At 50.6% G+C, this 13,228-nt stretch overlaps 1 protein-coding gene across 1 annotated transcript in view; it reads left to right on the top strand.

The window, feature by feature from the left end:
• SP110 (SP110 nuclear body protein) overlaps positions 1-13,228 on the top strand; it is a 49,712-nt gene that overhangs the window by 12,747 nt on the left and 23,737 nt on the right. The window contains exons 6-11 of the mRNA XM_066345304.1: positions 707-790; positions 2,092-2,169; positions 4,015-4,083; positions 7,127-7,270; positions 10,531-10,611; positions 12,246-12,299. Coding sequence (XP_066201401.1) covers positions 707-790; positions 2,092-2,169; positions 4,015-4,083; positions 7,127-7,270; positions 10,531-10,611; positions 12,246-12,299 — 510 coding nt within the window. The remainder of the gene's footprint in view (positions 1-706; positions 791-2,091; positions 2,170-4,014; positions 4,084-7,126; positions 7,271-10,530; positions 10,612-12,245; positions 12,300-13,228) is intronic.

The raw sequence follows: 13,228 nt of genomic DNA, 5'->3' as shown, positions 1-13,228 counted from the left end.
GTTAGGGACGCTGCCCCAGCCAGTCTGATGCGGTGATGTCCAGACAGCCTCGTCCAACCAACACTCAAAACAGACTGTTATGATCGACTGGTAACTTGGGCAACAGACGCGTCTGCCTCCCTCACCTGATTGCCCGCCCTCTGACAGATTACAGGCCTTTCCGTCTCAATGGTGTTCGTCTTCATATGGTTTGAATTCTAAGAGTGATGTTATTGAAATCGTTAGAAAGGATGATAACACGTTTAAAGGTCTGCTGGACCTGGTGAAGTGCCTAACACTGGGTCACTTATCGACCACAAACCATCATTATAAAAGAAGTTGGAGTATATTAAATATACCGTTGTGTATTATTGGGTGCTGCCAAAAATGGTGTCATGAGTTCTGAGAATCAGAGGTCCGAATAATGTTTCCTCCTCGCCTCTAACACATGCCATCCGAATAAGGTGGACATAATCACAAAGCAAATAAACAATGTAAGGTTCCATCTCCCAGATTTTCCGAAGAAAACATTAGGCAGCGTCACTAAATGAGTCAGGAGCCAGTCAAGGGAAAGGACGGCTCACGCTCGCACTCTGTCTCACCCCACCAGGCCGCGGTGTTCGGCCCCACCACCTTCACCGGCGAGAATAGATTGTTCTCGTTCCTCCCGCTCTGTCCCCTGCTTGCCGGTCCTGTCACCTGAAATTCCTTTTCTTCTCCTGCTCAGTGTCCTGTGATGAGCTGACCCCACGCACAAAAGGTAAAGAAGACGCTCAGGAGACGCGCCGTGCTCCCTCGGTCCACGCGTCAGGTAACTGATTCAACGACCTAAGTCCACCTGGGTTGTCAGGTCTGTGAAGAGGAGAAGCCATCTGCATCTTCTCGGGACAGGGCTCTCCTTACTGCTGCCACCGCCACTGTGGCCCACGTCCGGCTGCTCACCCCGCCCTCAGGGGCGTGGACGGGCAGCAGACCCGAGCCCCTGGGTGCAGACAGAGTCCCCGGGGAGGGCGAGGTGGCCTGCGCAGGGGCGCCCGTGACGAGGGATAGGAGCCCCACGATACCCACTGGACCCGACCTCAAACACCACTCGGGTCTGCGAAGGGGGAACATTCATCTTCCAGGAGGGGTTGTGGTGGGGACACGGGAGGAGAGCGCAGAAGGCCTGAGCCAGGGCCGCTGGGCCTCAGCCCCTCTCTGAAGCCACTTCGGTCAGCTCAGGCTCAGCACTGCTCCATCCAAGGGCAAAGCCAACAAAATCTCCGTGTGGCCCGAACGCTGACCTGGGGCCCCAGACGCAGACGGTCGGTCCTCCCTCCTTCCCGTCCCCACCCTGACTGCAGGGAACTTTCACGTTCAGCCCTCAAATTGTCTATAATTGAGGGTTGGATTTTTAGAAAACAGATATTAGAAGTTTCTGAAACGCAACAGGTTATTTACGGGGCCTGGTGTCAGCTTGCCCACCTGCCTCAGTTCCCTTGTCTACATTGGCCAGGGTGAGATGGGTGGACGGCGTAGCCTTGTGAGAACAAAGAGGGGGCCGCCTTCCCTGAGCCAGGCGTGACCTGTCAGGGCTTCGGCCCGGCTGCCACTCCTACTCTGCATCTGTTTGCTGTTAACCGGAGCCGGCAGGTCCCTCCCACTGACATGGACGAGCTGCTTGGCCCCCCCTTCGCTGTTTCTCAAGGTGAAACCATCACGGGCAGAGCCGGTTAAAAACACCCATTCACAGAGGCCTAAGCAGTAATGTGCATTTTCCATCTGACAGACCTTCACCGTCACGGGGGCCGTCAGAGTTCAAGGTCACCCCTGGCACTGCTCTTGGCTTCCTGCTGGGAGGGAGGGCTGCTGAGTGCCCTTGAGCCCATCCGCACGGGGCCAAACTGAGCCCTCCCCCGCAGGCAGCTGCTCCCGGGTTCCGCGACAGTCACACGGGTCACGATGACTACAAGTTTGACCGGATCCAGGCGGAGCCGGGGAACCCTGTTGACCGGCAGGTCCCCAGCCCTGGACCACACGTGTCCTCCGCCCTCTTGTTCTCACATTGAGCCCCCTCAGCGCTTGCTCTCGAGCCCAGGTGACCTCTGAAATGAGTTCTGTTTCCTTTGTCAGTGATCAGAGATGATTCCCCGGAACCAAATGACCCAGAAGAGCCTGGGGAGGCTCCCAGCACACCTGCCGCCAAGAAAGGTAAGGGTCGTCTTTCTCCTGTAGGTGTGGGGACGGGGAATCCGGGGCTGCGTTCTGCTTTTCTGATCGTGTCTGGTCACGGGCACTCACGGCCTCTTGCTCCCTCACCCCCCCCCTTTTTTATTCCGAGGCTTTAATCATTCGAGTGAAACACTCACTACTTCCTCAGTATCTAAGGTGACCAACTTTTCTACAATGAAAAGGAGGACAAAAATAAATTGAAGAGAAAACAATATCATAAATCAAAGAAACATTTTATTCATTGCAATAATAATACACTATAATATGATAAATGCATAATAAAAACATTAGTAATATTTTATATTACAATTATGCTTACATGCATATTAATTTTTAATAATAATTGTAAGAAAAAGGTACTCAACTAGATACAGATATGTCACATCACACGCAATGGATCGACTCGGCACCAATCAAATACGGACATTTACAGATGAGTCTTCCAATATCAAAAAGGAGGAGGACATGTAGGAGGACACTTTTCGAGGGAGGACGGAACTTACAAACGAAAGACTGTCCTCCCTAAAGGAGGACAATTGGTCACCTTATCAGTATCACCCCTCACCTTCCGCTCTGCTCCCCGGCGGATCTCAAGGCTGCCTGAGAGCTTTCCGTTCCAAGTCCTGTCATCATCCGGGACACCTTCAGGGTGCATGGGAAGAGCAGGCTCGCCCACTTCCCCGATCTCCCCCTCTGCTCGTGTCCAGTGACTTTGTCCTCCGCCAGGTCTTGCCCCCCCTACACACCCAAAGGCGATCCACAGACCCTTCCATTGCTCAAACCTGCCTCAACTTCCCCATAATTAAAGAATTCCATTTTGGGCACCAAGTCCTCAAAGTTTAACTCCTACAACAATCGTTCAACTTCTGATCTCCCCTGCTCAGCACAAACTAGCCTTCGCTGGTTTTCCCGACAGCGTGTCCCCTCGGGAACGGCCTTTCCCTTCCCAGCCCCGTCGGACCCGCTCAGAGTCCAAGAGCTCTTATTCCAGTAACCTGTTGCCGATACCTAGCCAGCCTTGACGCTCGGTCTTTTCCTAGAACTCTCTGGAAGGTCTTGGAGCAGCCTGTCATTGCTCTCTGCACATTGCATGTACAAGCAGGCCCTTCTGGGCAGAGACACACAGCAGGGCAGCCCGCACCTGCTGGGTCCTCGCCATCTCAGCTGGTGAGCCCTCCGCCCGCGTGGCCACCCCGCTTGCTGCGATGAGCCTTTGTTTTTCCCCAAACCTCTGACCCACTCAGCGCCTCCTTTTTACCCTCAAGAGATCACTCTTCCTCCTACTTTGTAGAACGGCGTCAGATAAGAATCCCCCCACGTCGGGCAACCGATGTCCCCTCCTCCCCAGCTCCCTCCTTCTCTCCAAGGCCACCAGTCCTGCCGCCTTGCCTGATCACAGTGTCCGGGCCCCTTCTCTCTGCTGAGAACTCAGCAGCAACCTCTGACGAGGGTCTGCGTCCAGCCAGCGCCCAAGTCCAGCCCAGCGCCCAAGTCCAGCCCAGCTCCGAACTTTCTCTGGAGCCCCAGCTCACTTCCCCGGCCTCCAGAGCCCTCCTCTGTATTCCACAGCGAAGCTTCCAGAAGTGCACTGCCCGGGATCACTGTCTCCTTTTCTTCATGGCTCTGCCTGCTTGGCCGCTTTAGAACTCTCCCCCTCCCCGCCCCCTGCCACCCCTGCAGGAAGCAGCAGGGCCCAAGGTCACCAGCCACCTCCTGGCCACTGTGGTTTGAAGACCAAACATAAGAGCTGCCAACCATTGACAGAGAAGCTGGGCAGCTCCATGTGTGCAGCCATAAAAGCTGATCTGTGGTCTTTCCTTCCAGGAAAGAAAAGAAAAAGAAGCAGCTGGTTGACTCCGAAAAAGAGGAAACCGAAAAGAAGCCTCCGGCGAGGTAAGGGGAGTGGGAGGGTCTGGGGCAGCTCGTGCCTGAGGTCGAAGTGTGGGAAGGTGAATTTTGGTCTGAAGGCCGTGGGGGGCGGAGTGACACAGCCAGTTTTAAACCTGACAGAACCAACTTTGGTGCTGTGTATGGAACGACTTGGAAAGACAAAAGAACAGGAGCAGGGCTGCCATGCGGGGAGAGGGGTGGATAGGAACCCGAACTCGGGCAGAGCAGCAGAGACAGAGAGGAGAGGGCCCGGTCCAGGTCAGCTGGGAGCTGGAGCCGACAGGACTTGATAAACTGGAAAGTGAGGATAGAATAAGATGGTGACCTCAAGGCCTTCTATTTCTGGCTTGAATGGCTGGGTTCCTGTTGCTGAGAAGGAATGCAATATATTGGAGGGGAACTTCTATAATTCCAGTTTTGACGTGTCTATTATTTCAAGATTTGTCGTAGCCATCAGTGCAGTTGTACGCTCGGTATATGCTTGGCTAAGAACTAGGAAGGGGTGAGACGATACCCCGCTCGCATAGCCACGTTCTTTATGTATAGGACAACTACAGAAATACAGGTCACCTGGGTCAGGGAAAAGAATTCTTGATTGATGTTCTTAACCAGCTCAAAAGCCTGGGTAACACTGTAGCATCTCTCCCCCACTGTGCAGACCCGCAGGCGACAGGAGAACAGAGCTGGTGGAATCCGTCTGTGTGGGTGGCGGTTTACATTCCATAGACCAGAAACAGCACCACGGAGGTGTTAATAATTATTTGCTGAATGAAAGAAACCGTATCTTCTGTAACCCTTAATTTGGAGAGTGATCTGACAAAAGACCATTTATGAATTTATTATTGTGCTCTGCGGAGTCACATAGACAGGAAACTACAAGTTCTTGGGGAGAAATCTCACAGCAGAGAAGTGGGACCCGCGCTGTCCTCCAAATCGTTCTTACCCCGAACTTAGAGCCTGCAGGTCTGCGTGCCCTCTGGCCAGCGTCTCAGTACGAGGCACCCACGTTTACAGAACGGGGGGGCAGGAACATCTGTGTGACTACCCAACAGCACACGCTCCCTGGTCAGGGAAGTGGTCTTGTTAGACAGGGGGATCCCTTAGGTCTGGCGCCAGCCTGTTGTGTTTGGATGACTCTGACCTGCTGAGACCTCCCTCTGCCAAAGGGAGCAGGAGATGCCAGGCCTTGCCAGATTTGTCTTTCTCCCTGTTTAAATTTTTTTAATTAATTTATTTATTTTTACAGGAACAGAGAGAGTCAGAGAGAGGGATAGATAGGGACAGACAGACAGGAACGGAGAGAGATGAGAAGCATCAATCATCAGTTTCTCGTTGCGACACCTTAGTTGTTCATTGATTGCTTTCTCATAGGTGCCTTGACTGGGGGACTTCAGCAGACCGAGTAACCCCTTGCTCGAGCCAGCGACCCTGAACACAAGCTGGCGAGCTTTTTGCTCAAGCCAGATGAGCCCGCACTCAAGCTGGAGACCTCGGGGTCTCAAACCTGGGTCCTTCTACATCCCAGTCCGACGCTCTATCCACTGCGCCACCGCCTGGTCAGGCTTTTTCCCTGTTTAAATGAAAATTTTTGCAGGGATGTTTTTCTAAAGGTCACATTATTTTACACATAATTAATCACCTTTATTAAAAATACTAAAAACATCTGAAAAGAGATACCAACTGTAGAGAAATAACGCAGCCTGACCAGGTGGTGGCACAGTGGATAGACTGGGACGCAGAGGACTCAGGTTTGAAACCCCGAGGTCGCCTGCTTGAGCAAGGGCTCACTAGCTTGAGAGCTCGGGGTCACTGGCTTGAGCCAGGGGTCATTCGCTCTGCTGTAGCCCTTCCCCTGGTCAAGGCACATATGAGAAAGCAGTCAATGAACAACTAAGGTGCCACAATAAAGAACTGATGCTTCTCATCTCTCTCCCTTCCTGTCTGTCAGTCCCTATCTGTCCCTCTCTCTGTCTCTCTCTGTATCTGTCACACACACCAAAAAAAAACCAAAACACAGAAAATGTACTGACTTTCTGCATCATACCACACTCTTGTGTGCAAAAAGAAGGTGGTGGTCTTTGTTTTCTGTAACATTCTCTTTCTCTGAAACGCTCCTTCTGCGCTAGGGAGAATCATGAAACTTGTCCCATAACAGCAGCCCTTCAGGCTCCTTTAGGCTGCCTGTTCCTTTCGGATAACTGCTCAGTACCTGCCGTGATTCAACTCCCTGCGGGTCTCTCCATCCAGCCCCCACCCCCCACCCCCCTACTTTTAGCCTCTCCTGCTTCCTCCATTAAGCGGCCTGGGGATGCTAAAAAAACAAAAAGCACGTGTCCATCTGCCAGGAGGGACTGTGGCTGTGCCTGCCTGCGTCCCCATGGGGGTGCTATAAAAACAAAAAGCATGTGTCCACCTGTCAGGAAGGAACGTGGCTGTGCTTGCCTGCGTCCCCCTGGCCTCCATAGAGGTGGTCTTGCTCCGCCAGACCGCGGCCATCCTGTGTGGGATCAGCCGCGGAAGTCCACAGCCAGTGGAAGTTGTGATCTCTCAGCAATGAAGCAGAGTCGCCCTGCACACACGCCCTTCCCCCCTGGCACTCCCTCTCCGGAACCACACACGGGCCCTGGGAAACCTGCAGAGGTAACCTGAGAAGGCCCCTCCTCTGCTGAAAGGAGCCACCAGGGCTATTTTTACTCAGATGCGCCACCTAGTGGCAGGTATAACTCAGACACAGGAACCAATAAGCTCCCCTCCCTCTCGGGTCCCCCCCCACACACACACACAAATATCTCCGATTCATTTCAAAAGGTTGTACAAGGAATAAGGCCAGATGGTGAATTTGGAGGGGGGGGGGGGGAGGAGTAACATGAACACAAGAAAAAATATATAATTACGGAGAAATAGGAGAAGAGTGTGGCCCAGGGGCACAGAGGTCTCAGAGTTGGGAGACCAGGAGCATGAGGAGGAAGGGCAGGCACTGAGGGGGGGAGGACGAGGCGCCCTGGGCACCTTGGTGGGACCGCTCACCAGTCCCTGTTTGACCCAGGAATCACCTCACCTGGGCGCGGAATCCAAGAGAAGCTCCAGGAGGTGGGTCGGGTGACTCGAAGGGAAGACGACTCAACCAGGAACTCAGAGTTGGTGTCAGGAGCTCAAAAGACTGAACGTGCCCAAACGTCTGAATCTGAGGGTAAGGCTGGTGACAATCTGCCGTCTGAAGGCGCAGCGTCGGAGGGTCTCCCGTGCAGCAGGCGCAGGGGTAGGTGCACATGGGAAGTTCACAGCAGAGAGAAGGGGGAGTGCAGGGAAGATGATGAAGTGTGACAAGAGCAGCAGAGAAGAAGCAGTGCCTGTTACGTCTGACAGTTTCTGTTAAAGAAACGGCTGTGGTCACAGGATGCAGGTGACCTCAGCTGAGACCTAGGGCAGCAGCTCTCAAACATTTTGGGATCTTCTTTTCCAAGTGAAAGGAAGGGAGATAGACAGACAGACTCCCGAATGCTCCCTGACCAGGATCCACCTGGCAGCCCCCATCTGGGGCCAGTGCTCTGCCCATTGGGGCTATGCTCGCAACCAAACTATTTTTAGCACCTGAGGCAGAGGCTTCACAGAGCCACCCTCAGCTCTCAGGGCCAAGGTGATTGAACCAATCGAGCCATGGCTGCGGGCAGGGGAGAAAGAGGTAGGGGAGGGGGAGGGGGAGGGGGAGGGGTGGAGAAGAAGATAGTTACTTCTCTTGTGTTCCCTGGCCGGGAATTGAACCTGGTACATCCACACATCAGACCGACACTCTACCACTGAGCCAAGCAGCCAGGGCCATTTTGGTATCAAGACTTCATTATACTCTTAAAAATTATAGAGGTTCCCCAAAGAGCTTTTTTGTATCTATGTATGCCTTACCAGAAATTAAAACTGATCGTTTTAAAATATTTATATATTGCCTGACCAGGCAGTGACACAGTGGATAGAGTGTCAGCCTGGGATGCTGAAGACCCAGGTTCAAAGCCCCAAGGTTGCTGGCTTGAGCATGGGATCATACATATGACCCCGTGGTTGCTGGCTTGAGCCCAAAGGTCACTGGCTTGGCTGGAATCCCCCAGTCAAGGCACATATGAGAAAACAATCAATGAACAACTAAGGTGCCGCAACAAAGAATTGATGCTTCTCATCTCTCTCCCTTCCTGTCTGTCTGTCTATCCCTCTCTCTGTCTCTGTCTCTTTCTCTCACTATATATATATATATACACACACACACACACACACACACACACATGCTAGTTCTTTTTAAAGTAGCAATATTAAACTAATTACTTGTTAACATAAATAATATATTTTTATGAAAAATAAATATATTTTCCAAGTGAAATTAGTGTGAACAGTGGCATCATTTTACATGTCTGCAAATCTTTTTAAAGTCTAGCTTAATCAAAAACAGCTGGATTCTTTTATCGCCTTCTATGTTCAGTCAGTTGTAACATGTTGCTTTGATTGACATGTAGGAAGAAGATGCAGCCTCCCACAGATTTGTAGTTTAAAAGTTAACAGTCTTTGGCAATACCTATGGATACTCATTTTTGGCACTACACCGAAACTCAACGAGAGACAGTCTCGTTTTTCTTTCTTTTTTTTTTTTTTTTAGCGAGAGAAAGACAGGAAGAGGGAGAGAGATGAGAAGCATCAATTCTTTGTTGCGGCACCTTAGTTGTTTATTGATTACTTTCTCATACGTGCCTTGACTGGGGCAGGGGGGCTACAGCTGAGCAGTGACCCCTTGCTTAAGCCAATGACCTTGACTTCAAGCCAGCGATCTTTGGGCTCAAGCCAGTGACTCCATGCTCAAGCCTGCAACCATGCGCTCAAGTTGGTGACCCGCACTCAAGTCGGCAACCTTAGGGTTTCGAACCTGGGTACTCTGCATCCCAGGCCGACGCTCTACCCACTGTGCCACCGCCTGGTCAGGCAAGAGTTAATTTCTTAAAGGTTAGTTGTAATATAGACTCTGAAACCATGTCAATGAACTTTTCATAGTCTGTTACAATAAAATACATAATGCTATCTTGCATTTTGAATAAATCTTTTCATGCATGATTAATAATATCATGGATATTTGAGAAATGTAAATCACTGGATTTTACAGTGAGTTGCATCTCAAACCATCACACAAGTTTTTTTCTTGAGACAATCTTGGCAATTCAAGGTGCAGTGAATGGCTTTATATGCACTCCAGTTTTCCACAGAGACTATTAAGAGGATGTGTACGCAAGTCTCCTTTTTTTTTTTTAAGTAGTCAAACCCCTGCTGTTGATCTGGATACCTGGTTGTCATTTTTGCAGCCACATACCTAGTCCTGACAGTTGACAATGAACCAGTAGCAGAATGACTCAGGCAAACTGCAGAGAGAGTCCTTCAGTGGAGGAGGTGTGCCTGTCCTTGACTCGCCTCTGCCACTTTGGAATTAATCCTATTCCAAATTAATTAATTTTACTGGTTCATCAAGAACATTCTTAAATGAAACTGGCTTTTTTTTTTTTTTTTTTTTTTGTATTTTCTGAAGTTGGAAACGGGGAGGCAGTCAGACAGACTCCCACATGCGCCCAACCGGGATCCACCTGGCATGTGCACCAGGAGGCGATGCTATGTTGCAACCAGAGCCATTCTAGCACCTGAGGCAGAGGCCATGGAGCCATCCTCAGCGCCCGGGCCAACTTTGCTCCAGTGGAGCCTTGGCTGCGGGAGGGGAAGAGAGAGACAGAGAGGAAGGAGAGTGGGAGGGGTGGAGAAGCAGATGGGCGCCTCTCCTGTGTGCCCTGGCCGGGAATCGAACCTGGGACTCGAACCCGGGACTCCTGCACACCAGGTCAACACTCTACCACTGAGCCTACCGGCCAGGGCCCCTCCCCCTTTATTTTAAGGTGAGTGTTGGACAAACACAGTGACTACTGCTAAGTTTTGGGGACACTGATTTGTACTAAGGCACCAGCAGTTTCACCTGCTGTGGCTCCTTCTCCGTCTGTAAAAAGACCTACTTACTAATAAAGACAAAGTATACCGGATTATGAAAACAGTTTTGACCTCAAAGATCTGAAAGATCACTCTGAGCCTCCGGCCCGGGGTTTACATGACTGCTCTCCCCCTGGACGTCTATTAGCAGAGGGGCCTCTGCCGACCAGCCTTGCCCTCTGCCCCCACCCCCAGTGGGGGAGAGACCCAGTGGTAGACGCGCAGGAGGGCGCCATGGAGGCTCTAGCACAGTGGTTCTCAACCTGTGGGTCGCGACCCCGCTGAGGTCGCGACCCACAGGTTGAGAACCGCCGCTCTAGCAGGACCTGCAGCCTCCAGCCTTCAGCTCCAGAATGTCCACGGTCCTTCCCTAATCTCTGCGCAATGCCCCACGAAACTCTCTAGGGTGGATTTACTGGGCTTGGAACAGAATGTCACTTTTTATTCCAGAGGTCAGTGATGACGATTCAGAAATGAGTGAAGCAGAGGGACCCCAGGACCCAGCTAGCACACCACCAAGGATCGCGCACGGTAAGGATGAGGGACTGTGGGTCTCGGTGCCGTTGCCAGAAGCTCAGATTCGGAACTGGTTCACTCTAAGCCAGAGCTTCTCAACCCTTTTTTCATTGTCCTGGCCCTAGGCAGCCCACTTCGATATTTTCTTCCTAAGCAAGAATGCCCCCTGTGTTCTTGATTTATATATTGATTTATGGGATGTATATATTTGTGCCTTATGCATAAAAAAGAGTAAGATTTTACTCCCAGGAATCAATTTTCTGAGCAACATCACCACTGTTGAGAATTCACACCCTAAACATATACCATATTTCCCTATGTATAAGATGCACTTTTTTTTTTTTTTTCAAAAAAATGTGGGGCCTAGGCCCTGACCGGTTGGCTCAGCAGTAGAGCGTCAGCCTGGTGTGCGGGGGACCCGGGTTTGATTCCCGGCCAGGGCACATAGGAGAAGCGCCCATTTGCTTCTCCACCCCCCCCCTCCTTCCTCTCTGTTTCTCTCTTCCCCTCCCGCAGCCAAGGCTCCATTGGAGCAAAGATGGCCCGGGCACTGGGGATGGCTCCTTGGCCTCTGCCCCAGGCGCTAGAGTGGCTCTGGTCGCGGCAGAGCGACGCCCTGGAGGGGCAGAGCATCGCCCCCTGGTGGGCAGAGCGTCGCCCCCTGGTGGGCGTGCCGGGTGGATCCCGGTCGGGCGCATGCGGGAGTCTGTCTGACTGTTTCTCCCCGTTTCCAGCTTCAGAAAAATACAAAAAAAAAAAAAAATGTGGGGCCTATACTACTGGTTGCATCTTATACAGTGGTTGTAGATTTTTTACTTGCATTTCCTGCTTTTTTGCGCTTGTTTTTGTACTCATTTTTGTAGATGAATAAAACTTGAGTTCAATAACTTTATGTAACACATTTTTTTTTTTGAAATTTTAGGCCCCCAAATTAATGTGTGTCTTATACACGGGGAAATTCGGTTCTTGGTACTTTATTGGAAGTACCCAAGCCATGGATCAAGTTTTTTCCTAGGGCCCCAATCTCCATGTTTCTTACATGCCTTTTCTGGGAAAATTGGAGTGAAACGCATTTTGTTATAAAGTCAAATATAATAGTATAACTGGGCATGAGCAACTGATGTTGTTGACTTGTGCTGACGAAAGGGTGCGTGTGAGTTCACACGTAGTCATTGTTACCATTGTCCCTGAAGGGGAAAAGCACTGAACATTCTTCTGTTTGTTGGTGATGGGGTCATTATGTCGCAAATTTACAGAACCCCCACAATGACTCTCCAACAACAAATATCTCAGAAAGAATATGTCAAATTTCACCACCTTTCAAGTAAATTTTATTGTAAGAGTTTCTCCTCCGTTGCACTGACTTCTGTGGTAACATTTCAGACGTGCTCGTGGTTTCAGAAACACGCTTGGGGAGGTCCGAGAAATCCGTTCAGTTTTGCAGAGGAGAATGCGGATCCGTGTCAGAGATACACGGGTGTTAGGAGAGTCTGTGGGTAAAGGTGGGCTGGCGCATCTTGGAGCCATGGTTCTCCATCACAGAGGAAGGGACAGAAGCTTAGTCACCTCAAGATTGTCTGAAATGAGTGTGGTCGATAAATATAAATTTATTATGGCTTATTTAAAAATGATGTTGTCATACTTCCTAGATCCCCAGGATAACAGAAGCAAGCTGTCTTCGCGGATGTCTCCTGGAGAAAAGCGTAAGTGGAAACAGCCTGTGTGTTCTCCGCTAAGGGGACCCGATGTTACTCCTGGTGGCCAGGGTAGCCTCAGGCTGCAGAGACATCCAAGCCAGAAAGACATGCACTTTTTTTTAAATGGTGATTTATTTTTTTAACATAAAAAAAATCTTCGCCTGACCAGGCAGTGGCGCAGTGGATAGAGTGTCGGACTGGAATGCGGAAGGACCCAGGTTCAAGACCCTGAAGTCGCCAGCTTGAGTGCAGGCTCATCTGGTTTGAGCAAAAGCTCACCAGCTTGGACCCAAGGTCGCTGGCTTGAGCAAGGGGTTACTCAGTCTGCTGTAGCCCCACGGTCAAGGCACATATGAGAAAGCAATCAATGAACAACTAAGGTGTCACAATGAAAAACTGATGACTGATGCTTCTCATCTCTCTCCATTCCTGTCTGTCTGTCCCTATCTATCCCTCTCTCTGACTCTCTCTCTGTCTCTGTAAAAAAAAAAAAAAAAAAAAAAAATCTGCAATACTTTGCAGCAGCCAATAGGATTTGCTTGCTATGTGGGACAACAGACCCTCCTTCAGCCCCTCCCCACAAAAAATAGTGTTAAAATACGAACTTATTACTTTCTTCTGGGTGGAGGTCGGTGCTCAGGGGCTGGTTTCATACACCATCAAGTCCCAGGCTCACATGTCGTGACCCCCGCGACAAGTATAAATATATTCCAGGGTGTTGAGCGGGAACGGTATGAAATGAATGAATATAGACAAAGAACTAAAGGCATAGAAAAGATGGGTTTGGGGAGGAAGCCCCAGCTCCTGCTAACAGTAAAATTACCGCCCTAGCAGAGCCGCAGAAAACATGGCCGCTGCCCTAGCTGCAGCCTTCTTTATTATTCTGGGCAAGGTGGAAATTAGCAAATCAATTATGTTTCCAAGGCAACCCAAGA

The sequence above is a fragment of the Saccopteryx leptura genome, chromosome 7 (genome assembly GCF_036850995.1).
Source record: "Saccopteryx leptura isolate mSacLep1 chromosome 7, mSacLep1_pri_phased_curated, whole genome shotgun sequence".
Classification (NCBI taxonomy): Eukaryota; Metazoa; Chordata; class Mammalia; order Chiroptera; family Emballonuridae; genus Saccopteryx; species Saccopteryx leptura.
The sequence above is the reverse complement of the archived record's forward strand: the minus strand, read 5'-3'. Positions and strand labels throughout refer to the sequence as shown.